Source organism: Halichoerus grypus, chromosome 9 (assembly GCF_964656455.1).
Source record: "Halichoerus grypus chromosome 9, mHalGry1.hap1.1, whole genome shotgun sequence".
NCBI lineage: Eukaryota > Metazoa > Chordata > Mammalia > Carnivora > Phocidae > Halichoerus > Halichoerus grypus.
In genome coordinates, this window is record NC_135720.1 from 44132885 (window position 1) to 44160599 (window position 27715).

At 39.2% G+C, this 27715-nt stretch overlaps 1 protein-coding gene across 1 annotated transcript; it reads right to left on the reverse strand.

Annotated features, from left to right (window-relative positions):
* Positions 1-677: 677 nt before the first annotated feature.
* Positions 678-27590, reverse strand: NUS1 (NUS1 dehydrodolichyl diphosphate synthase subunit). The gene is made up of 5 exons (XM_036082289.2): positions 27176-27590; positions 14365-14490; positions 13299-13448; positions 7559-7658; positions 678-3492 (listed from the first exon to the last, which is right to left on the reverse strand). The coding sequence occupies exons 1-5, from the start codon at positions 27588-27590 to the stop codon at positions 3402-3404; spliced, it is 882 nt and encodes a 293-aa protein (XP_035938182.1). The 3' UTR covers positions 678-3401.
* Positions 27591-27715: the final 125 nt, after the last annotated feature.

A 27715-nucleotide genomic window follows, 5' to 3' on the forward strand; every position in this document is an offset into this window, starting at 1 on the left:
AAGCAGGGGGAGCGGGAGAGGGAGAAGCAGGCTTCCCGCCAAACAGGGAGCCTGACGTGGGGCTGGATCCCAGGACCCTGGGATCATGACCTGAGCCGAAGGCAGCCGCTTAACAACTGAGCCACTCAGGCGCCCTCCTGGGTTTTATTTCAAACTATACTGAACTCTTCCTAATTTTTGTTAAATGCATTTCCTATTAACCAAAGTTAAAATGTACCCTTTGAAAATCCTGATTTCAGATAAAAATTATGCATAGAAAACTGTCTTGTAATTAGATACATAGAAAGCTAATATTCTATGCAATGTAAGACAAATCAGGGTTCTTACCTTTCTATTTTCTAGCTTATCAAGGACTGTTAAATTTCTTAAAAGAGTACACATATACGTTTTTAATTTGGCATTCCATATTCAATAAAAATCAATTTAATTTTAATTATTGTGGAATTCTGACAACTCTAGCAATGGCAAAGCTGAATTTTATCTTGCTGTTATCTAGCAAGAAGCAAATACCATTAAGATTGCAAATGTTTAACCCGGTAAAAATGAGAATATATTTAAATCAAGAACATACCATCCAAAAAAAAAAAAAAAAATAGTATTGCTATCCAGTCATAAGTTTCTCAGTATATTTCTGCAGGCCCTAAATGTTTAGAATAAATGTAGCATTCACATAATACTATAGTCCATGAAAAGAGTATATTCTTTTATTGTTTTTGTTCATACATGTTAAGTTTCAACTTTCAATAATAAAATTCAATAAATTTGATTCCTTAATCATAAAAACTTGCTTTACACATTATTTACATGTTGCCAAAGTCTACAGCCATACAAAACAGCACAAGGATTTGACTCTATGCATGGTACCATCACACGGGAGGAGGGAGCTAATCAAGTAACATACATTCAAAGATTAAATTGTAGATGCGCACAGTGTATTTGGCACTGCTCATTAACATTGTAACACCTTCCTCTCAGAGACAGGTATTCTTAAGCCTTAGCCCCAATATACCAGAATGTTGCTATTCACATCAAAAGCAGCTTTTGAACTTTGTTGTAACAGTAATCAGTTTTGAGAAACAAAACACAACCAGAATTGGGAATGGAATTCAAACACTCCAAGTTTTTGCTATGCTCCAAGCTGCCATCCTTAAAGTCGGTTTAATTTGATTTTTCCATTGTGGGGAATGTCAAGAAGAAACAATGTAAAGACAAAAACCTTGAGTACACATAAAGACAAACAACAGTTTTCTTTAACGTTATCAGTTCTTCTTGGGAGTGCAAAGGGAGCCCTGATGATGCACTGTGATGATTTTGGCAGGAATTACAGAATGACCAATGCCATTCAGGTTGTGGAGATTGATACTAGCAGTTAAACTCATGAGGAGAAGGATCTGGAATGCCTGTATCTGAATTCAGAATCTTTAGCAACTTGTTTTAAGGATCTCTTCCTAGGACTATAATAGACTCAGGTCACAGGTTATAGATATACTTTGATGTGTAATAATACTAAATACTACACTGCTATGAATGGAAGGAGAGAAATACAAAGACTCAACCATTAAACTTCTAGCAGCTCTGGCTATATCCCAGTAGGTAATTTGTTTGACTAACTTCATTTTAAAAAATATTAAATCCCTTCACTTCAATCAGGCCCATTAAATTTAATTCATTAAAGCCATACATATTCCAGAATGTTTATAAAAGACACATATCATGTTTATAAAAGACATAAATTCAGTCTCAAACTAAGGCAAAAAAGCCTCAATAGAACATGGATCACAGTACAGGGGGACAGAAATCAGAAGCTGTCTAGTCAAGTTCAGAGATATGCTACAGTTTCACACAAAACTTTCAGCAATAAATTAAGACTTAAAAAAAAAAAGTCTTATAATGTACAAAGGACTATGAAGTGCAAAGTAATGTCACTGGACCAAAATTTAGTTTAATCATTTTATTTCAAGTGTAATTTTTAAAATCATAAATGGGGTTTTGTAATCCAAAGTGGAAACATTTTATTCTTCATAGCTTCAGAATATGACAAGCAACTTCAGACCTTGCTTTCCAAACCCAGTCTTCTTTGCTATTTTTCAGACTTCTGAGACCTAGTATTTAAGCTACTCCAGTTTTAGACAACTATTGTACACTTAAGATTTTTCTGAAAACAGTCCATCAAATATAAAGAATGGTTTCTGTCCAAGGATCAGCAGTGAGGGAAGAAATATTAAACACCTATCAAAAAATCACTTATTCATTTAAAAAATAACAGAACCAGAGCAATTCTCTGTCATGAAAGAGAACATGTAAAATTAATTTAAATTACTTTTGTAGACTTTGGTAATATTTTATTACCTACACAGGCCTCAATCTTACTTAAAGATCTTTTAAGCAAAGTCACCATCAGGATTTACTGAGTAAAATGAGTAAGAATCCTGGGTACTAACATGGCCCAAAATGTGCTATTCCAAAGAGGAACAGGTTACTACTTTTGAAGAAAAGAGCTGCCTTGGTAACTTCCCTCAAATGCTTATTTTAAATAAAAATAGTTAATGGAAATATTTTTTAAACCAACTTTCAGTACACACTGCTCATCGAATAAAAAAGGAAATCACTTTCTTTCCTATTTTAGGAAATCTTCCAACTTTACTTTTAAGATTATAACTTTTTCACCCTTTCTTGACTGTCTAATACAGTATTTAAATTTTTTAAATTCTGCATTTGAATGTAGTGCGAGTTCTTTTTCAGATGATCTTCACAACCCAGAACAGACACCAGAGCAACACTTGCAAGTCACATTGTTCCACTACAATGAGATGAAGATGGACGGATATCCGAAAATAGGTATGCCCTCCGCTCCAAAGCTGAGCAAGCTTTTAACACGTGACCAACACAGAGCTCCATTCCTCTGGAGATCCCTCAAACTCAAAACGGTTCCATTTAATAAGTCAATATATTATTCTTAAAAATTAAGTTTGGTCACTAGGAAAGACTGAACAAAAATTATTCCCCTCCCCCCAAAACAACAACCAAGTAGCTCTAGTCACCCCCTCTGCTCCCCACAAAAACAGGGAAGAAGTGGAGGCTGAAACCTTTAAATCTGAAATTTCAGCTCCTAAAACACTGCTGCTATTTGCTCAAACTGCAGGTCTACGTCTTTCCTTCTCCAATACTTCCCCCATTTATAAATTTATTTACACACATACACACACACACACACACACACACGCACGCGCACTCATACACATACTCTTACTCTCAAGTAAGACACTTTTTTGTGTTTGTTGATAAATTATGAGGATTATGAACTAGGTGTGTACAGGGTTTCATAGGTGCTTTGTAAACATCAGAGTCACTTGAGTCCTTTTCTCCAAAAGCCTGAAATCAAATTACACAACCAGGGTTCACTACTTTCCCAGACGCTGTTCACAGGCTGCATATTGACGAAGGGCAGAGAAAAAGTCCTCATAACTGATGTTCAGGTGGGAAGGCAAAGAGCTGAAAAGAAAGCACAGGGGGAAAAAAGCAATTAAATGATATACTGTAATTTGATTTGGAGGGGGAACCAGAAGGATAATGACCCAAAAGAGGCTAAGAAGAGAAGAAAGTAAATTATAAGCGTAGAGTATGTCAAACCTTTTCTAAATGACTGCTAAACTCACTGTGAAACAGTCCAAGTAAAAAATAATCTCTCCTTCTTTCCATAAGAGAAGAGCAACTTGTAGTGAGATAGAGATTCACAACCTATATCAAAGCCTAAGTCTAAATTAATGCAAAACTGGAGATCTATTTATAAGAATCTCCCTCAAATTCACTTTAAGAACTCTAGGGGCACCAGGGTGGCTCAGGTCATGATCCTGGGGTTCTGGGATCAAGCCCTGTGTTGAACCCCACATTAAGCCTGCTCAGCAGGGAGTCTGCTTCTCCCTCTGCCCCTCCCCCCGCTCATGCTCTCTCTCAAATAAATAAAATCTTAAAAAAAAAGAACTCCTTTCTGTCACAGTAAAGCCAGTACGACTGGAACGGTTTATGAAAGCCAGGCTTAACACTCGCAGAACAGCACAGCATCCTTCTATGACTGTATGCTAAAGCCATGTGGTGAGCAACCAATAAATGAATATTTATCTCCACCATTTCTAATTGCTCAAGGAGGCAATTACAGTGTGATGTGAAGACAAACTCCGTAAAGGCAGATGAATGTACAGCCAGAGGGTTCCCCTTTAAGTATCTGAAATCCTTAATATAATTTTCAATAATTAACATAAACAATTCTCTAACTTACACAGCTTTATTGTGAGGCTTTGGAAATTCCAAACTGTACCAGAGCCAAACACCTGGTCAGCGTACAAGCCACGTTCGGAGTTCCAGTCACGTGCACCACAAAAGAAAAAAGACTGAGCAAACCTACCATGAATGACCTCCTGGCTTGACCCTGTGGTGCTCACAGCTATGCCTTCTTTATCCTTCCTTTTCCCCTCCCTAGCTTCACTGAAATACAATTGCCTTATAATCTTTTCCCTTCCTTTCACTGCCCAAAATTCTGAAAGAAGTCTCCTTTCCCTCCCATTTCCTTATCTCTTAATAATCTCTGCCCTCAATCTTTTATCTTATTCCCTCTACTGCAGTGATAAGCTCATAAGGGATCCTCAAAGGACAAAGTTAACGACCCTCTTCTTGCTGAAGCTTGCTTCAGATGTCCTCCTCAAACAACCCACTTTCCTAAGTCTTTCTCATTTTATCCTCTTTATCAACGGCTTCATCTCCTATCTCTCCTCAAGAAGCTCTTAGCGCCACGACCCCTCAGTGCCTCCAAAGTGGTCTTGCCCTTCTCCTATTATGATTAAAACATCACAGTGCTTACAGTCTGGTGGGCGGCAGAGAAACAGAGAGCAGACCTCAATATAATGTGATAGGGCTAGGACAGACATATGTACAAAGATCCACGGGAAAGTTTGTTACGAGTTAGGTATCTGATGTCGGTTATCAGACTTAAATCCTCAACTTATTAAAATACCCATTTTACAAATACAGAGAAGCTTAAATAACTATCCAAAGTCACCTTACTGACTGCATAGCCAAGACTCAAACGGAGATCCATCTGTTCTACAACACACGCTTCCCTCCAAACCACGCTCAACCTCACAAGAGATCACTGCTACCTTTCTTGGAGCCCAACCCAAAAGGCACCTAAAATCAAACTCAGAAAACCCCTGGAGAGAAAGAAACAAGAGAAACACACACCCATCATAAGGAAACCCAAAGTCTGGAGATGTGGATTCCACTTTATTACAAGCAATAGTAAGAGCAATGTCTCTTCCCCCTTCTCCTCACCTATAAAATGAGGAGGCAGGACCATATGATCTACAGCTCTTTCTGATTCTGCCAAGCTATGTGTTCTTTTCTGCCTTTTGATTTGACAAACCTTTTCCCTGTCCTGCCCCTGAACTTGAAGCACTTCTTTAAAAGACCATGGGAGACTATGGACTCTGGGAAAACAAACTGAAGGTTTCAGAGGGGAGGAGAGTGGGGGGAATGGGTTAGCCTGGTGATGGGTATTAAGGAGGGCACATTCTGCATGGAGCACTGGGTGTTGCACGCAAACAATGAATCATGGAACACTACATCAAGAACTAATGATGTAATGTATGGTAACATGACATGACATAACATAACATACATACGTACATACATAAATACCAAAAGATCCCTTGGTACTGTGCTCTTCTACATACACTTGAGAAAGTTCCTCTATTCTCACAGGTTCAACTACTACTACTTCTTAGGTACTGTCAATCTCCAAATATCCATTTTTTTGCCTTAACTTCACATCCATGGACCAATTCTACATCTTCATCTGCTCTCCTAAGTGTTTCCACTAAATAAGACTATGGCCTCAAAAATCATCTTATCCTTGAATTCAACATTTTCTCTTCAAAAATCAATGTTCCCTTGACTTTCTAGTCTGCTCAGCGGGGAGCCTGCTTCTCTCTGCCGCTCCCCCTGCTTGTGCGCTCACGCTCTCTCTCAAATAAATAAGTAAAATATTTAAATCAAATCAAATCAGGGGTCAGCAAATACAGCCCATGAGCCCGCCACAGGTCTCTGTGAACACCGTTTTACTGCAATGGTCACACACGTTTGTTCATGTGCTGTCTCTGGCCGCTTGGCTACACCATCAATGCTGAGTAGCTGCAACAGTGAGGAGCTGCGAGACTGGATGGCCCACGTATTTACCTGAAATACTTACCACCTAGTCCTTTACACAAAAAGTTTGGCCAACTCTGTTCTAAATAAGCAATTTCATTCTCATCACTGTATGACCCCCTAAATCATAGCTATGGCCTCTTCACTTGTCTCTCTACCTAATCCTTTCCCAAATCCAATCTACTCTAGTACACAGGTGCCAAACAAATCTTCTAAAATCACCACTTCCATGCTATCCAAAGGCTAGTGGTTTCCTACTTCCTGTTGAAACTGTTATACATATTCTTTGTGCTGGTATTTAAAGCCTTCCCAGCATCGATACCCCCAAATTATCTGTTTTCACCCTACAGAGGTGACCCTTGACCAACATGGGTTTGAACTGCATGGGTCCACTTACACACAGATATTTTCTGATAAATGCAGCATGGTACTATAAATGTATTTTCTCTTTCCTATAATTTTTTTTTTTTTTTAAGATTTTATTTATTCATTTGACAGAGACACAGTGAGAGAGGGAACACAAGCAGGGGGAGTGGGATGGGAGAAGCAGGCTTCCTGCCGAGCAGGGAGCCCGATGTGGGGCTTGATCCCAGGACCCCAGGATCATGACCTGAGCCGAAGGCAGATGCTTAATGACTGAGCCACCCAGGCGCCCCTTCCTTATAATTTTCTTAATAACATTTTCTTTTCTCTAGCTAACTTTATTGTAAGAATACAGTATACAACACATACAACACACAAAGTTGTATTAATTGACTGTTATTCAGTCAGGCTTCCAGTCAAAAGTAGGCTATTAGTAGTTAAGTTTTTGGGGAGTCAAGTTATATGCAGATTTTTGACTGCACACGGGGGTCCCCCCATAACACCCACATTGTTCAAGGGTCAATTATTCTACCATCTAATGCTATAATGCTAAGTCTCCGCTCTGGTATGGCCAGTTCCCTCACTATTTCTTGAAAACGAGATGTTCATTCCTCACCTCCCAGCTTTTCTTTCTTTCCCTGTCCATCATTCCCTACACTTCTCACCTTTTTCTCTAGTTATAAAAATTCTATCCATCTTACATGCCCCGGAGCAAGTCATATCTTTTTTGTAAAACCAACAACTCTGGCCCACAGAGGTATCTCTCGCTCCTGGTCTCCTATGACAATCTGAATCAATACCAAATACTTGCACAACCACACTCTCTTGTGTCTGAGTCATTTACGTATGTCTTTATCTTACCACTGATACTGTGAAGTACCTGAGGGAGAGGACCAGTACTCTAAGTCTTTGGGAATTCTCACCATACCTACTACAGTGCTGGGCTCGAGAAACACTTGCTGAACTGAACCAAAATCAGGACACTTTAATTACTTACATAATCTCAGTCAATCTGATGTGCCAGGGAAGAAAGCCTAATGTGCTGTCCACAGGACCAAACTTCAATACTAAATCAGGATCAGGAAAACCAGTTGACCCTTAAAAAGAAATACACAGGAAATTTAACATACATTGCTTACAAATAAAATAACCAAGGGCAAAATCTGTTAATCAAATTGGCTTTTTATGCTCTGAGTATGTTTCCTTCAGAAGGTTTCCAACCCCCACCCCACTGCCTAACATATACTTTAATACCTATGTTATTTCCATATGTCAAAGTTTTGTCTGAAGACCATTTAACTGAAGTGATTACTTGATAAGAAGGGGTAACCCTACTCCCATTCTAAACCCTACAGGCAGTCCCCAAATCCCATCCACCTTTCAACATAAGAGTTCTCCTGGCATTCTGGGAACCACTGCTTTGGGGGCACAAATGCTTATAGAATCATATAAGTTCATAGAATCATGTAACTTCAGAGATGAAAAGGAACTATAAAAGTAACTACTATCCTCCCCTTCCCCAATACCCCTCATTTTATAGCTAAGGACCCAGCAAGATCAACTCCTAGCTATCCAGTATAAAAGTTTTCTCCAGAGCCCCTGCCTAGGGAGGGAAAACACCATACACCTGCCTCAGTAAAGGCATGGCCATTTGGTCTCATTACTGGTTTCCATACAAGACCTGGTTTGAGAAAAAGAGGGGATAAGGATAGTGCAACTACTTAAAAAATAAAGTAAAATAAAATAAAAGTTAAAATAGTCATTGGTAGAACAGAAAAGATGCTATAATCCAAGAGACCCAGGCTCTAACAGTTTCTAATAACTTCAGTTTTGCCACTAACTTTTGGTCACACAACCTCCCCAGGGCTTAGTTGTTTCATTTGTTAAATAGGAGACTAGATTAGACAGGCCCAGCCAGCAGTAATAAAGAATTATTTCCATAACAAAGTCTCTTTAAAGCCCATATTGGTAAAGTAAGTGGACTAAGAAGAATATATATTCCTCAACCTGGTAAAGAGCAAATTCTCTTTAGTTAAAAAAAAAAAAAAAATTAAATCAAAAATGGCAAGAAGGAACTTCCTGCTAATGGTGGTGTGAAGGTGATGAATCCTCCCCCCAAAAACCACATATTAAACTGGACAAAACCAAACATATAAAGGGACTGGATACAGGCCAGAAGCAGACAATTATTCTTTTAATAACAAGAAAAATAATGAAACACCAGCCAGAGCTTCAGGTAAGAGCAGCGGTAAGGGGCCTTTGTCTCTCCTGCCTGGGAATGGTCCTAACTCCCCATGGCCCCCGCCCCCCCACCCCCCCACCCCCAACAATCAAATGGGGAGAACTAGAGTTTTACCAGCATGGCGCTGAGAGCAAAACTAGCAGGTTTGCTGCTTGTCGCCAAAAGATACGGACTCAATTTGGAACTGGAGACTGTGGGCCAGAGAGAGGGGGCAATGATGAAAAGCTAGGGTTTTGCCAGCTAAAAGTGGCAAACTCAAAAGTGAACAAATGAGGAAAACCCACAGCCTGTTAGCCTGATGCTGTAGCCCCAGGGAGGGCAAGCAATATAATGGTCAGGAATTTACCATGAAGATCCCGGGAACAAGGGCTCATACAAACTCTCCACACATTCCTGGGTGACCAGGGAACTGCACACATGCGAAGAAGGAAAGCGGGCAGGGGAAGAGGGCAGCAAGAAAGCCCAGTGAAAAGCAACAGCCAAGAAGACTTGAGAACTGGCGGCAACTCAATGCACTCTCACATCACACAGAGATCAGGGAAGCCTTACAAACTTAAGGTTTGAGCACAACCCATGCACATATCATTGTCTGACACATAAATCTAGACAGACACAGGCAGTCAGACTAAAAAATAAAATTAAAAATAGAAAATTTGAGCAGAGATAGCAGTTGTTATCTTTATACATAGACAACATGATTCTGTATTTAAAAAATCTGAAGACTCTGCAAAATGAACTACCAGAACTAGTAAATGAATTTTAGCAAGGTGGCAAGATACAAAAATCAATATTAAAAAAACAACTATATTTCCATATATTATCAACAAGCAATCCAAAAACAAAATTGAGAAAACAATCCCATTAATAATAGCATCCAAAAGAATAAAATACTTGGGAATAAATTTAACTAAAGAAGCAGAAACCCAAATTCTGAAATTACAAAACATTGTTAAAAGAAAAATTAGGACCCAAATAAGTGGAGAGATATGCCATGTTCATGGACTGGAACACTCAATATTGTTAAGGTGGCAAGTCTACCTTAATTGAGCTAGATTCAACCCAATCCCTATCAAAACAGGGCATTTTGGGGTTTGTTTGTGAAACTGACAAGCTGATTCTAAAATTTACATGAACATGAAAGGGCCCTGAGTGTAGCCAAAGTTGTTTAACTCTGAAAAAGAAAATCAAAGTTGAAAGACTTACCCTACATGATTTTGAAATTTACCATAGTAGGCACTACAGTAATCAAGACAGTGTGGCATCTGAAGGACAGACAATACAGACCAATGGCATAGAATAAGAAGTACAGAAATAAACTCAAGGATTTATGGTAAACTGAGTTTCAAAAGAGTTACAGTAATTCAAGGGAAAAAAAAAATGGTGGTAGAAGAACAACTGGTTTTGTTTACCTCACACCATTCACAAAAATTAAGTCGAAATAGATTACAGATTTAAACATAACAGCCAAAGTGATAAAAATCTAGAAGAAAAGAACTGTGACTCTGGGTTAGGTAAAGATTTCTTAAATATGACACCAAATGTGTGATCTAAAAAGGAAAAAAAAAATGATAAATTGGATTTCTTAAAGATTAAATACTTTAAAAGAAACTATTAAGAAAAAAAAGTAAGAAAAAAAGCCATGGATTATAAGAAAGTATTCATTCATATCATACCTTATTACTGAAAAAAGATGTGTACCAAAATATATAAAGACCTCTTAAAACTCAATAACAAGACACACTACCCATTAAAAATAGAATGTTTTGAACAGATTCTTCACCAAAGAAGATACAGATGACAAATTAGCACATGAAAAAAGCTCAATGTCATTAGTCATTAGGAAAATGTAAATTAAAACCACAATGAGATACTATTACACACCCACTAGAATGGCTAAAATTAAACACACACACACACACACACACACACACACACAAACTGACAATATTAAGCCTTGGTAAGGATGTGAAGAATCTAGACTCCTCTACGTTGCTAGTGGAATGCAAAAATAGTATATAGCCTCTTTGGAAAATAATCTGGCAGTTTCTTAAAAGTTAAACATTCACTCACCACACGATCTAGCAATTCCACTATTAGCTATGTACCAAAGACAGGACAACATGCCTGCACAAGGACTTGTATGTGAATGGTCACCGCAGCATTATTCAAACAAACCTAATGTACATCAACTGATGAATGGATCAACAAAATGTACATCCATAAAACTGAATACTATCCACCAACAAAAAGTAATGAACTACTAATACATGGAACGTGGATGAACCTTAATAATATGCCAAGGAAACAAAGCAAGACATTAAAGACTATATATAATTCCATTTATATATAACTTCTGGAAAAGACAAAAGTATAGTCAAAAGACAGGCATGTAGTTGCCTTGGGTAGGAGTAGGAATGGTGATTAACCGCAGTCAGAAGAGAACTTTTGGGGGTGACAGTATTGAGGTTTGCTTCTGTTGGATTAGTAAGTTAACTTATGGACCGTGTAGATTTTCACTTATCGTGGGTTTACTACCCCTGAAGACAACACCTGGGCTCAACGCTTTAGCAGGTCTCCACAGGCTACCTGAAGGGCCACCTTCGGTCCCTGCATCACTTTCAGGACACCCTCATAAATTACCCTCTGGTTGAGGCCTTACAGAATCCAGTAAACAGTCAACACTCCAGTAACCTACAATGAGCCCCTACAATGGTCTACTTTAAGTCTATTCATTCAGCCTGAATACTGACTACAACAGGGAATAAGAGAGGACAGGAGAGTAGGGGAAGAAGTGAGTACTCAGTGAAAGTCAGGAGTTAGTTGAGACCACGTGGCCAGAGAACGATTGTGCTCTGGGACGGACATGTGTCAAGTGGAAGAAACAAGAATGGAGAGTCAACTAAATGACTGAGTTACACAGAAAATGCACGATTAATGAGTAAGGTAAATGAAAACTCTATGTGAATGAACAAAAAATGTACATCTGAAATTGTATGGCTACAGAAACTACCAATGGACATGAAATTGTTAGAAGCACTGCCTTTCTTCAAATGGATCAAGGATAATGCCAGTAAGCAGAAGGACCATAAAGTTAAGGCAAAAAGTTCCTAGGGGTGCGCTAGAGAGAATAAGCAAATTGAAGACTTTTTTATAAATAGCTAAAGGAAAAAAAAGTGTAACGGTATACTTGGTACAACATGACAAATATAGTGAGTATATTTGGTATCACATAATAGAAAGAATACTAAAAATAGAGCAATGAATGATAAGATTATATTCTTGGGAATGCCTCTTAAATAGCTGTTAAATTCAAACTTAACAGATAGGTCAAACTAAAAAGACACAGAGGAGTGTGATATTATAATATAAAAAGAATATATGTTTGGTCTCTGTCCAGGTTCCTGGCACGGAGCTCCTAAAATCCTTGCAATTTCCTGAATGATAGGAGTGAGAGAAGTATTTTTTGTTATTCATAATAAGCCCCCTTACACCATACCTGAGTTTATGTTAATGATGACTCTTGGTGGGCCTCTAGACCTAGAGATAGCTTTAGGATGGGAGCTAGTTGCCAGAGAAACCAGTCCTGTGATTAGAAGGCTGAAACTTTCGGCCCTCCCTTCCAAACTCCAGGTAGGGAGGGAAAGAGAAGCAGGAGATGGAGCTCAAACCCTAACAGGCACTGATTTAATCAAGCATGCTAACATAAAGGGGCCTCCATAAAAACCCCTAAAAGACAGGGTTCTAAAAGCTTCCAGGTTGGTGAACATAATGAGGTGCTGAGAGGGTGACTCGCCCAGAGAAGGCACGAATGATGACTGCACCGCCCCCCCCACCCCCGCCAAGACCTTGCCCTAGACTCTCTTACACTGGATTGCTCCTGCTTTGTGGCCTTTATAATCAACTGGTAAACAGAAGTGAAGTTCCCTCCTGAGTTCTTTGAGCCATTCTAGCAAACTAGCAAACCTTAGGAGAGAGTCATGGGAACCCCCTATTTATAGGCAGTTGATCAGGTGGCCTTCACAGGTGGCCAGTCCAGGTGGCTGAGAACTGCAACTGGTACCTGAAGTGGGGGCAGTCTTGTGTGACTGAGCCTTTAAACCCGGAGAATCAAACCCGGACTCCAGGTGGTTAGCATCAGAAGTGAATTGAATTGCTGGACACCCATATGGTGTCTGGATAACTGGAGAACTCACTGTTGGTATAGGAAAACATCCCAGAAGAAGGCTGACAGCAATATATTCAAGAATATTCATCACTGCCCCCCAAAATCCTTTCATATCCTCTCCTTTACCAGTAAGTTCTCATGCAAGTGAGTTGACTACAAATTTCATTATCTCAAAACCATTTTCACATGTGGGTCTTTAAGATTTCAGAAACATCACAAGTGTAACAACAACAAAATCAGGCTTTATCGTGCAAACGGAACCTAGATGTTCTCCTTAATACTGTACCCTTGTGGGACAAAACGAAAAGCATATATATATATATAACTTACTAAGTAAACTGTCGAACATGTCTATATCCAAATCTGTGGATCTCTTTTGCTGCTGGGCTACTAATTGGCAAAAGTCCTGAGCAGCTCTTACAATATCTGCTTTTCCATCTTCTGGGGAGAGCACCTTCACTGCCGATTGGCAATTTAAAACTGGAGGAAAAAACAAACAAGTTATTAAGTAAAACATCCTGTTCCAGACATATTTCAAAATCCATTTCAGGAAATATTAAGTTCAGACTAAAATAAAAGTATAGTTCTTATAGTAAAGAAGAATCATTTAAGTCCTTCAAATTCAATATCAAAACATACCTATCTACACTCCTCTAAAAGGACGCACACATCACATTTGTGTATATATATTTATATACTGCCTTCCTCTTAGAGAGCTCAGAGACCTTGTATCTCTGAATGAAACCGCTAGAATATAGGAATTATAGACTAGTTTACAATTTTCACTCATCTAAAATGTCATCTACAATCATAGTACAGTTAGCAATAACATGAGAGAAGATCAAAACAAAGACTGTAGGAAAAAAAAATGTGTTTCAACAGAATAGGTATTGTCCACCTGATCAGATTCTGCTTCTAGGGGACCTATCTTATAATTGACAGGATTCTAGGTAACTGACAGCAATGCCAAATTCTTATCTATCTACATGCAAATTCTTTCTTGTCTGGTAGAGGTTCAATTATCTTCTCTGTAACCCCACAGAAAAACCAGTTTTGCCTCCATTTACATATTCATTTCAATATTCCTGATCTGTGTGTCCATTCTCTGGACTCTCTTTTGAACTGGTTACAAAATCTGCCTGGTTCCTGGTTGTTTATGAGTTAAATAAAATCTTTAACATGTGTTTATTTTTTAATATCTATGAAATTCATAATTTTATCTTTTTCTGAAAATTATCTTTGAACAAGATGAAGAAAGAAAAGTCTAAATCTGATAATTAAAGATGGTGACAGTAAAGACCTAGAGGGCAAAATGAATGAATGAGTGACAGAATTTGCCCTGAAACACAAAACACATCTGCATAAGTTAGATACTGAATTTTACACTCATGCTTACCTTGATCATCTTTGTCATTACTATTTGCAAACTCTGGTGAGTATTTTGAACAATCTAAGCCCAAAAGTTCCTGCTGTTGTTTTAAAATTTCATCCATCAATCTGGAATTATTTCTTTTGAAAATACCTTAAAAAGAAAAAAAGCAAGTAAATCCCGACTAGGTTAATTTATCCTCTTCAACAATTAATGGATGTTTGTTGTGAAAACAACACTGCTCCCAGAACTGAACAAATTCCAAATAAAGTAGGGACTGACTGAACCTAAACTAGACTATAAAAGAAAAACACAACAGAACTTTGTTAACACAAGAGTCTGGAGTCAAGCTAATGTTAAAAAAAAAAAAAAAAGGACGGAGTGACTACTTAGAGTCAGTATATGATAAAATTAGAGAAAGACATATTAAGAGATCATTTACTTGAAACCTTTATTTACAGATTAAGAAACTGAGACCCTAAGTCCTGAAGAGACTTGTCCAAGAATTTAAAAACTGCAGCAGTGGTCTAGAGCCCTTATCTTCCTGACTCCCAGTCCAATGAATTTTCCTTGCAGATTCACTTCGTGCATTCAATACTATTACCTTAACTTGACTAGTTTTTTTTTAAAGATTTTTATTTATTTATTTGAGAGAGAGAGCCTGAGTGCCGTAGGGGGAGGGGCTAAGGGAGAGGGAGAGTCTCAAGCAGACTCTGGGCCTAGCATGGAGCCCAATGGGGGCTTGACCCCACAATCCCGAGATCACAACCTGAAACCAAGAGTTGGACACCCAACCAACTGCACCACCCAAGTGCCCCTTGATTTTTTTTTAAGATTTTATTTATTTGAGAGAGAGAGAGAGAGAGAGAGCACAGCAGGCGGAGCAGCAGAGGCAGAGGGAGAAGCAGGCTCCCCGCTGAGCAGGGAGCCGGATGTGGGGTTCGATCCCAGGACCCTGAGATCATGACCTGAGCTGAAGGCATCTGCTTAACCAACTGAGCCACCCAGGAGCCCCTTGATTCTTTTTAATAAGAGGAACTAGTATGAATTATGTAAAAAGTAGAGAGAATATACAAAAGTAACAAAACCAAAATTTAGTAAATTCAAACAAAGCATGGAAAATATCCTACATAAAACTGTGTCTATCCTTTAACACTGCACAGAAAAGTTAAAACTTTTAATTGCTATTAGGTCATTGAGAAAGATGAAGAAACTAGTTTAATACAAAACTAATAAAGAGCGCTTTAAAAATAAGTGACAAGTTTTTAGCTGTTTTCAGAGGGGCAGCTTTCTAGTGGCGGCTTTTTAACTTCTATCAAGTGTTCCTACTCTATACTCTGTCAGATTTGACTTTAAAGCACTTCAAGGATTACCTGGGAGAGAGAACACAGTAAATATATATACAAAATGACACAGAATCTGCTGTATACACATGTCAACTTGGTGGTATATGTGTAACAGCAGTTCAAAGATAAAAAAGCAGTCTCCCTTGCTTTGTAGGGAAAGGCTTTGTAAAATAAGCAAGACTTGAGCTGAGCTGACTTGAGAAACTTAAAATGGAGAGGATACTGTTTTTAAGAAAAAACACTGAATACTCAAAAGACAGACAAATGTTGCTGGTGCAAAGGATTTGAGAAAAGGGGATAGACCTAATTTTCATTTCATGTTGTCTACCAAACAGGTAACCAACAATTTCTAAGCAATGTGGGAATGGTGGAAATTTATAACTTTAGGAAAATTAACCTTACAACACTACAGAGAAAATCAGGCAGGAGAGTACTGTAATAGTCCACTCATAACTTGATGAAGCAATGGAAGGAGTTCATTATAAAAGAAAAACTGAGAGAATGAAGAACATGACTTAATTAGAGGTGAACACAGAAAATTCCATGGCTTTAATCTCAGCTAACAGAAAATAATGACTTTTTTTTAAAGTGGGGAAATTCTAGAAGAGAACTGGTTTGAAGGAAAATAAGCTTAGTTTTAGACAGCTGATGACAGAATATTTAGGCAGGGGGTACTGAAAAAGTGATTAAGACACATGAGGGAATGACATTCAAAAGAGGTCATGTAAATAGCACGTGGGTAGAGATCTTAACTCTTTTGCTTACCAGGGGCCAGCACAGTGCCTGGCCTAGAACAGACACTCAACAGATAAATGTCTGCTGGAAAAAGACAGGTCAGACACTGGCTGGGGGACTTCAAAAAAGACCTCTTTAGGGTAAATGACATTTCAGCTGGCCAATGAAGAATTAGGAGAATTCTACAGGGGCGGGGCTGGGAAGGTAACATAACACAAGATGGAGGATGGAGACGTAGACATACATTTGGGAGTCATCCTCCTGGAGGTGAAAGCCAAACATACACACAAGAAGTGAGAAATAAGATCTCCAAAGGTAAGGAAGCATACATGGGGGAGAGCAGGGGCTAAGGCTGTGGCTCCTTTATGAAAGCCCACAATCATAAGATCAAAAGCCAGGAAATATAATAAAAGCGAACATTGTATAGTACCCATATCCAGAATGAAATTAAACAAAAAAATAGTCCCAAATACAAACAAAATTTTTAAAGAAAGGTGATTAATATCAGACGCTATTTGAAAAACAATGTTTAGTATAGTAATACTTGTGCAATAATACAGATATGTAGGATATAAACATCTTCAAGTCAATCATAAAATTCACATGTATGACAAAAGCATATACTACAAAACAACTGTATAATACAGACTTAGTAATGTTACAAGATTTCCAATTACTTATACAAATAAAAGATAATTTAGACCACACTTTGGTCTATATCATAGGTGTAAATTATGGAAGGCATATGAATTTTAAAATAATGCAAAATCTCTACGACACTACTGCCAGGACATATGGAACTTATTAAAATGTTAAACAAATCAATTTCTCATATGAGCTAAGGTTATTCATTTCAATAGTAACCTACCAGTAGGAACCCTTGCTTTTGCCTATTTACACCACACGGATCCTTCCTTTGATACTCTAAAGACCTATGCTTCAGTTCTCACCAATGCACTCATCTTTGCCTTAGCTTCCAGATTAAGTGGTAACACGTTACAGGAACTCTTGCTCTCTCCAAATCAATGAGTGATATTCTTTATCACCAAAACAGTTACCACCTCTTCTCAATCTATATCCTTTCCTTCTCAGTCTTTCTGAAGTGTTACCATTAATGACTACCCTGCTTCCTTCTCAAAAATCTATCCTTACCCCAGCTTGTCTGAATGCCCTTTCTTGGTTCCACTCCCAACATGCTCCTTAAATGGCCCCTTCTCGCTCTGCACTGAACCCTTTCCCTCTTCCCACCTGTAACTGGAGATTACTCCTAGAGTTCCTATCTCTGCCCTCTCTTTCTGTCCACGTGCTCCTTTCTCTAAGTCTAGTCACCCATAGGACTTTATAACCACTCGGGGCGGGCCAAGAAAAGGGTAAGATGAGTGAGGCAAAACTTAATGGGGCACCAAAAAAACTCAGTAATTAAGATAAATAATAACTTAATGCAGTATCTTTAAAAACTTAATGCAAAAACATCCAAGATGAACAAAACATTAACATTTTAAGTAAAAACAGGACCAGCATTTGATGAACAATTCTAGTTCATTCAAATATCTAATTCTACCTAGTTCTGTAAGCATCTGAAAATGAACCAACCTAAAACTTGGCAGCTTATCTTTTAAAGCTAGTTCTCAAACACTTATATCAAGTTTGGGTTTTTTTTTTTAATGGAGCAGTACTATAAGTGTAACACTTACATGCACTTAGTGACAAGGCCTGAAAGGGAATAGGTAATATGAGAACAGTGAATGTATAAGGATGATGGGACAATAGGTGATTTGAAATCATAACTGCTATTAAACTATCTATATAATTAAAAGAAAAAAAAAGGCATAGCCCTTTCTGTTGTTCTATTTCTAATAAAGACATCACTATCTGCCCAGTCACCCAGGCATCTTCTCTACTCTCCAGTATTTTCACTACCACCTCCAATGCCCTATTAATACGCTAAACCCATATACTTGCCTACAGCAATATTTCCCATATACATTTCCATTTGTTCCTTGTCCCCAACTGGTTTCAAGCAATACTCTTCTTTAAAATATTACAATCACCTTCCAATGGGTTTTCTTGCCCCTTCTAGCATGTATTACTAGATTGACAACCAGATTAATCTTTGGGTTCATCTTCAATCCTGACATATTCCAATTTTAGTATCTCCAATGGCCCCCCAAATGCTCAATGTATTAAGAACATACTGCTCAGATCAGCATTAAGATTGTGCCTAGGGATGCCTGGGTGGCTCAGTCGGTTAAGCGTCTGCCTTCAGCTCAGGTCATGATGCCAGGGTCCTGGGATTGAGTCCCGCATCATGCTCCTTGCTCAGCGGGGAGCCTGCTTCTCCCTCTGCCTGTCACTCGCCCTGCTTGTGTGCTTGATCTCTCTCTCTCTGACAAATAAATAAAATCTTAAAAAAAAAAAAAGATTGCAGCCAATTGTTTCCACATTTGGTGGGTGGAAATAATTTATATTTATGAAAAAAATGAAATCTATTTCGCTGTAGTACTCTATTCCCAGCAAATCAGAATTGCCTTATGTTCCCCCCCAAAACATGATGTGAGTCCAACCTCCATCCTTTATATTACCTTCCCAGCCCCATGCCTAGTAAAACTCTTCAGAGGCCAGCTAAAATGTCACTTACCCTCAAGAAGCCCTTCCAAAATCCCCCCAGCCAGATATGCCCCATTCCTCCTCAGACTCACCCTCACTCCCTCCAAACTCCATAATAAACAATATTCTACTTTTTATTATAATTATAGCTTAATCCCCCTACCGAACTGTAGTCTTACTTATGAACTTGTGTCTTACTCATCTCTTTTCCCCTAAGGCACCTTCCACATAGCAGGAGTTCAATGTTTATTTAATAAACTGAATTATCGGTGCACAAAGTGCCACCTAACAACAAAACCTAAAGGGACATGTCACTGAATGGAATTTCTAAGAAGTTTCCAGGAACCTCTCACAATAAAAGCAGGCACTCCTTAATGCACACAGGCATAAATTCTGTTAAAACGGAAGAATACAGAGGCATAGTTACAAAGTATTTTTTATAAAGACGTTCATAAAGTTATTTTAAACACAACCTTTATCTTGGCTGATTTGGATGCAGAAATTAAATATACAAGCATAGCTTCTGAGAAGTGCTAAATACACAGACAAAGCACAATATCAGCAAAATGATTCCTGGTAACCTCATAGCTTGCCCCATCCAGAAATCCTGATTATACACCATATCTATCCTACTTACCTATAAGCAATACTATCAACTTAAAATTTTCTTCAGGATTCAAAGTGTACTCACACATATTTCACAATATACACGAGAAATGCAACAAGACGTAAGAGTGCCTTTGACTAAGATAGGCAATTCCTCTAGTAATATCATAGCATGATATTATGCAAGTATTTATACTTATGGAGTTCTTTTTTTCATATCATAATTCATCTTGTTTGCCTTCACAGAATCCCAACAAAAGCCAAAATGTTGTAATAAAAGAAACTATCACAAAAGTCATTTTATAGAAAAGGAAGCTGGGACCACATTCATTCAGAAATAACTGACCTAAGGGAAAAACAATTGCAAATACATTTTTGAGAAAATCATACTTTACAGAATCATACAGTAATAAGCTGAAATAATTATTTTATCTCATCTTTTTACAGATGAGGAAATAGACCCAAAAAGGTCAAGCTACTGTCCTTGGTCAAGAGTTTTTAAGACTTTAGCCTGAAATCCAGGTCTCTTGGATTCTACTTACTCAGTTCAGTAACTATTTCTAACATTGATAAATACACAATGCTAAACCCACTTTACTAAAATACCCGTTACATTTTGAATTCCCCTCCCCCAAAGTTGAACTCTATTAAATATATACAACTACCCTTTTTACAAATAAGCAGCATCTTTTTGAAAAAACTAGGACTAGAGCTCTTTTTTAAAAGACTTTTAAGAAGGTTTCACAGGGCTAACAGTTATTTAAATTCTTTAAGAATGATTTAGGAATCTAAAATAAGTTTTTGCAATAATAATTTAAAGAATTTTGTATTATGTTTTGTTGCTCTACAAGTATAGCTCATGTACTCTCAATTTCCTAAGTATAAACTACATGTAAATATATAGAGAAAAGACATATGAAAGAACTATTTTTAAAAACACACACATGCACATGCACACACACCCAGGAACAGCTATAACTTCCATAAAAAAATAAAATATTATGCCAGGAAAACTGGACTTCAGAAAGGTCACTGTTTTTGGTATTTCTTGATAAACATTAGCTGTGCACTTTGGGGGCCAAATGTAAACTTTTTATAGTCTTAAGAAAGAACTATTTTAAATTTTAGTATTCAAATCTACATACAATGCTCAATGTTTAATCAACAAGGTAAGGTAACGTCCCCTAACCATTCATCCTAAACCGAATGTCCCCAACCTCCTATCATAACACTTCCAGTTTTTAGTATTTCCTAGTCTTTGTTCTCCTGCATGTGTAATCCTGGCTTAAATGATCATGCAATTTTATATCCTGTTTTTTTCACTTTTGTAACATGTATCCTTCCTTAGTGCTAATCTCCTGATTATTATAACAATTGCATTATTTAACAAAAAAGTCTTTGCTGATTTTGTTTAGCTCTCAAAATACAAAAATCAATACTTTCAGAACCGAGATTATTACTACTATAGCTATTGCATATTCTCTCACCATTTAGGTTTTCATCACATTCAAAGAAAACAAAAATGCCAGTATAACTGGTGAACATAGAAAGTAAGTGGAATGAAGAGCATTATATGAGGTCAGACAGAGATGGAGGCAAAAAGGTAATACAAAGGGGTCTGTGGGCCTTAGTAATGAGCTGAGAAAACATTCCAAGTACGATAGGAAGCTGTTGGAAGGTTTTATTCAGAGTTCGAATGATGTTAACAAAAAAGATCACCTTACTGGTGAGTGAAGAATGGATTATACAGAGGCCAGAATATAAATCAAGACCAATCAGGTGGTTACAGCAATAATCCAGGTGAAACATAATAACTCAAAGGGGGTGGCTGCAATGGACAACCAAAACAAGTGTCGAATTTGAAACATATTCTAGAGGAAAGGCCAAGGATGCCTGTTGACACATTACGGGTGGAATATGATGTAAGAGACTCAAAGAGGACACCCAAGTTTTTAGTCGAGCAACTGGTTGGAAGGTACTAGTATTTTTTAAGATAAGAAAAAGAGAGAGACAGCTCTGGGGTGGGGGGAAATTCAAGAGTACTGTTTTGGACATGTTAAGTATCTGAGATGTCGAATAAAAGTGAACCCTGTTAGGCAGTGAGTTGGATAAAGAAGTCTGGAATTAGGGGAGAGATCAGGATTGGAGATACAAATCTGGGTACAAGCATTTAAAGGATATCTAAAGTGATCAGATTGGAGAAAGGGATCTGGGACAGGGGTCAGCAAACTACTGCTATGGGAATGCAGCCACACCCACTCATTTATGACTGCTTTTTTGCCTCATTGGCAGAATTGAGTAGTTGTAACAAGGACTTCTAACCCACTAGGCCTAAAATATTTACTAGCTGGCCCTTTAAGAAAACGTTTGATGACCCTTGACCTAGGAGATAGAATGAACAAGAGAATGACAAGGGCATATATACATAAAAGCGGCACAAAACTCTAGGACACCCCAATATTTAGAAATGGAACAAATGAAGAGAAGCCAGAAGGCTCAGAAGGAACAGAGAGCAAGACAGGAAGAAATCCAAGCATACATGATGTCACGGAAGCCAGGAGAGGTATTTCAAAGAGAGTGGAATTAAGTATGCTCTATCCACCTATTAGATTATATACTGTATTCAGGACCCTTACTGTAGTCTTTTTGAAATCTCTACTATATTAATTAAAATGACATTTTAGAATTATAGGTTCGATATTTAGTCTACCCTTTCAAGCATGCATACATTAACTGGGTAATACAACCATGACATACATACTTTTTTCAAATTAAAGGAACCAAGTAAGAAGGAGTTTAATTAGACAAGTATTCTGTCAGCAAATCTCATCTGTATTCCTTAAACACTGCTTCTTTTAAAATTTATGTGAAATGAATAATGAATTCCATAAAATGAGACTTTTAAAGCACATATTTAATATATCTTCTTTTAAATCTGAAATTAGAATTTTTACCATGGTTATCCCCTCCCTTCTATAGAAACAGACTTCAAGAAACACCTAACAACAAGTATTTATAAGGACAAGGAATGGGGCACGTGGGGGCTCAGTTGGCTAAGCATCTGCCTTCAGCTCAGGTGAGGATCCCAGGGTCCTGGGATCGAGTCCCGCATCGGGCTCCCTGCTCAGCTCCCTCTGCTGCTCCCCCTGCTTGTGCTCTGTCAAATAAATAAATAAAATCTTAAAAAAAAAAGATAAGGGAAGAGAGAAAAGTGGGATAAACACTAAAACAATCTCTCCTAATTATAAAACATCTAACCAGCTATAGAATTAATGTAGTAACTTCTTTATAAATGCCCATCCTTCAAAATGGCCTACCTTTTATCCTTTTAAACTAGACACATTACCTAGTGGTTACCCTCATTTAACTTCTCTAACAATCCAATTACACTATCAGAGGCAATCTTCAGAGAAGATAACATATACTTATGAAGCAATTATTTAAAATTTAAAAAAACTACCATTAAAATTTTACATGACTAAAACAGTCATAACAAAACAAATCTTATACGCCACTAAACAATTTTATTTTAAGGGAGAGCCCCAGGATACTTCACAGAACACCAATTACACTGGGCCGAGCGCGCGGTAGCAAGGGAAGACACACGTGTGAGGGTGGCACAGCATAATGCAACAAGCGGGGCGCGCCCAGTCCCAGCTCTGCCCCAGGAGAGAGGTGTGAAATGAACAAACCCCGTGGGCTTTCGCAGCCTCTGGGTGCACATTTTCAAAATGAGAAGAGTGTCTTCACAGACTCTGCTTACCTGACAAAGAAATAGTTCAACACAGAGCAGGAGTTCCATAAAATTAAATCTAGTTGATTAAAAAAGTATGTCCTATGATTCACAGGATTAACCTTTGTAATAGTGGTATGAAGAAAATTCTACTTGCCTTCAAATATGTTACAAATCATTTCCATTACCTGTAGATAAGTACCACTTTAATCAAGGCTTTAAGATGACCCAACATAATTAGGAATAGTACTATAAGTGACATTATAGTCACATTCTCTTACCAGTGGAAGTCAGTATAGCAAAACGGTTAAGTAGAAAACCTTTGCAATAGTATCTAGTTCAAATTCTAGATCTGCTCCTTACTAGATATGGGTGCTTGGCTTTCAGTTTCTTGATGTGTAAAACTGCAAGGATTTAATGCACTTCTTTGCATAGTATCTGGAACATAGTAAGAATTCAACAAAGGCTAACTATTCCTATTAAGTAAAGGTTTATTTTCATACACAGGTCCAGTACTATAGTTAAACAGAAGGGTACTCAAGAAAATGAGGTCATTTCAAAAGTCAACAAAAGCAGAATACAGCTTTTCAAAGTCAGCACAGCTGGGGATGGAATAGTCAAGAGGCTACCCAGGGGTTACAGAGTGGACGTTATAAGGATTGATGGTAGCCTCTCGCCAGATAGCTAACTCTGTGGCACAAAATCAAGAGGACGTTCCAGGATGCTAAGGTACATGCGGAATTCTGTACAAGACATGAAGTACACAAAGGTGAAGATTAGGAACAGATGCTCCCTTACAGGAGTTTCCACATGAAGGAAGACAAGCACCCATTTGTATTGCTCATTATATCAAGATGCAATCACAGTACAACTGGACTTTAACACTTCTTCCAACTCTGTATTTCAGTATGAGGAAAACAATAAGTACTTAGTAAAACCATACTTCCCAACAGCATCTGTGTCACTGTGCCAAACACATAACTCAGGCAAACTATGTTCATTTCCTTCATTTCCCTCCATTATTTTAAGGTTCCTGGGTATTCATGTTGGGAAACAAATTACATGTATGACACCAAACTACACACTGTAGGAGAAGCAAAAATGAAAAGGATAGATAGCATCTGTGGAGCTTACAACCTAGTACGATGATTCAGGCCCATATACATGACTACTACTTTAGAAAAGAGAAATACCTTTACAGATGTACAAAGTTCTGAGGCGATCCCAGGATAGAGCAAGATAAGAATGGAAGAGTCAAGACAGGCTACCTAAGAGGTGATAGTGAGTGAGGATGGACTTACAAGGATCAATGACAGCCTTTTGACTAGTAGACAGCCATTTGTCAGGAAAAGGAGAAGAGACATTCCGGTGGGAGGGAACATCAAGCAACCTAAACGTGGATACAGCAAAAGGTATATAAAATAGTGAGAAGTAGGTTGAGGAGGCTGGGAGCACACTGGGCAGGCATTTTTAATGTCAGTGTGAGAAATCTGTACCCAAAAAGTAAGTAACACTGCAAGATTTCCTAAGCTCAGTCAAAGAAGCCTTGTAAGTTTTGGACTTTGGAACTTCCGGAACACTCTTGGAGGGAAGTCAGCTACCATCTGACTACCCTGAGGTCACTATTAAATAAGGAAGTCCAAGCCAGCCATATAGAAAGACTATGTGAAGACATGACCAACCTGACTTCATCCACTCCAGCCATCACAAACCAGGCGTCAGACTTATGCTCATCAGGGAATCTGCTTCTCCCTCTCCCTCTGCTCCTCCCCCCTGCCAATGCGTGCGCGCTCTCTCTCTCATTCACTCTCTCCCTCAAATAAATAAAATCTAAAAACCAAACCAAACCTCCATTCTGTTTTCTGTCAATACGTGGTTAGCTTGACTTCTTCCTTTTCATTAACAACCATTTTTCTTGTAGCAAATGTGACACAAGATATTTCTGAACCACATCAGCAATTCATTAACAGGAATTGCTGGAACAAGGAAGTATGGCAATATTACAATCTCTGTTAGTAGGCATAGTCACCAAGTTAAACTGTTTGGCTATACATCTGCCTTCCCTTCTGGAATGTAAAGGTATTTGCTTGAAAAGAATCACCTGTGCATAAGGGATTCACTTTTAAGTCAATTCACCACATCGCTTAATGGCTTCAACTAATTTCCATTTCTGCTTCACTTCTTTCTTTCCCCAGGCAATATTTCTGTTGCACTGGTTTAAGCAAAGATTGTGTCCCTTCCTAACAGTCTCATGATTTCTATTGGTCTGCTGACTTCTTTGGGAAGTTCGAGAAAATGTCAGCCCCTATTAAACTTTACCCTACAGGTTAAATATCATTTGATGATGACAGGCTACTGAGTCACCATATTCCTTGCTGACCGCAAGGAAGGTGACGGGTCAAAGATTAATACCCTCTAAGAGTTATTGTCTGACCTTGACCTACTCTTTCTGACAAATCCCCACACTTAACACCCACCTATTTGACAAAGATTTTTAAGGAAAAAAAATCAAACTGTAGCTTCTGTGGAGCATACCAGTAATTTACATTACTGAACAGAGAATAAAACATTAGTTTCCTTTCCTTCATACCAGTACATCTAAATCATTGTTACCACATCTTTGTCTCTAAGAAAATTCCACTGCTTTCAAGATCTGACTGAACCCAAGCCTGACATTTAGAGCCTTCCTCAACCTTACCACCAACTTATAATTCGATGTCCAGCTGAAAGCCCACTCCCTCTGCCTGAACATCTCAGGTTCCTCCGTTCGGGATTTCTTTCCCCCATTCTCATAGTGGTTACTTACTCTCAACACCTCTTGTTACTAACCATGTCACTTAGGTATGTCTCTACTCCCCATAAGCCTCAGAGTCCATGGAGTTAAATGCAAAATTACAAGGAATGTGCTTAGCACAGTGCTTAAGGTTTGTAGCCACCCAATAAGCGCTGAATTCTTGTACTTAACAAAATTCCCCACGGTGCAATTCATTCCCTCAATCAGCACTTAAAGGAGGGAATTACTCTATCAAGTACTCCGTTAGCCACTAAGGATCCACGACTGCACACCACCCCAGACCTCTGAAAACTAGGTGACTAGTTTCATTTTTGCCTATCCAGTCTCTCACATACTCTTCGTAGGCCCAGTTCAAATGCTAGTTGGCCCGACCCCTCAGCTTATGCCTAAATCCTTCACAGTCTGACAGGGACTTAAGAGCAGTTCCTTGAATCTCTGAAGAAACACTGTGGTGTAACAAAAGGGCAAATACGTGGAAAAGCACAGATGCTGGCGATCCTCAGGTCCCTCTTCTGTGAAACAAGGGTATACAAATACCATCTACCTTACTGAGGCATTATAAATAAAGACATATTTTTTAGATGCAGAGAAAGCAGGAACTTAGTAGGTTTCCACTAAATCTTTTTTTTTTTTTTTTTTAAGATTTTATTTATTTATTTGACAGAGCGACACACAGCGAGAGAGGGAACACAAGCAGGGGGAGAGGGAGAGGGAGAAGCAGGCTTCCCGCGGAGCAGGAAGCCCGATGCGGGGCTCGATCCCAGGACCCCGGGATCACGACCTGAACCGAAGGCAGACGCCCAACGACTGAGCCACCCAGGCGCCCAGGTATTCACTAAATGTTATCTCCCTTCCTTGAAAGCGCTGGCACCGCAATCTGCACTTACGGGCCTCGGGACCCGGCAACTGGAAGAGCCGGGAGCGCCGCGGTGAGCCGCACGTCCGGGATACATCTGCCGGATGTGCGGTCCCCGCGGTCGAAGACGCCCCGGTCCCCCTACCCGCGCCGGATCTCACCTTGGTGGTCGTAGACGCTAATGTAGGAGATGCCCACAGCCATACACCACACCACGAGACTCGCGATGTCCGAGAAGCTGGGCTCCTGCTCCTCTTCGGTGACCACCAAGCCCATATGCACTGGCAGCTTCTCCAGGGAACGGCAGTCCGCGCGCCAGCGCAGCCGGGGGTGGGCGGCGGCCGGGCCCGGCCTCCCGCGTGGGTGCCGGTAGTGACGGCGGTTGCCGCCGACAGCCGGGGGCTTGCGGAGCGTGAAGCCGAGCGGCGCTAGGACCGCGGCGGAGGCGGCGCGACAGCAGCGCCGCCAGATCCAGTTCCAGGTGCCGAACCGAACGCGGAGCCAGGAGGTGAGCGTGCGGTGCAGACAGAGCAGAGCGTGCAGCACCCGCCACACCAACTCGTACAGCCCCGTCATACTCTCGTGGCGCCCGGGCGCCCTCTCCTCCCTCCCTCCCACACCCGCGGCGCGACGGCTTTTTATCCAGCCCTGCGGCCGGCGCGGGCCATCATCGCTCCACGTTCCCCCGCCCCCCACGCCCG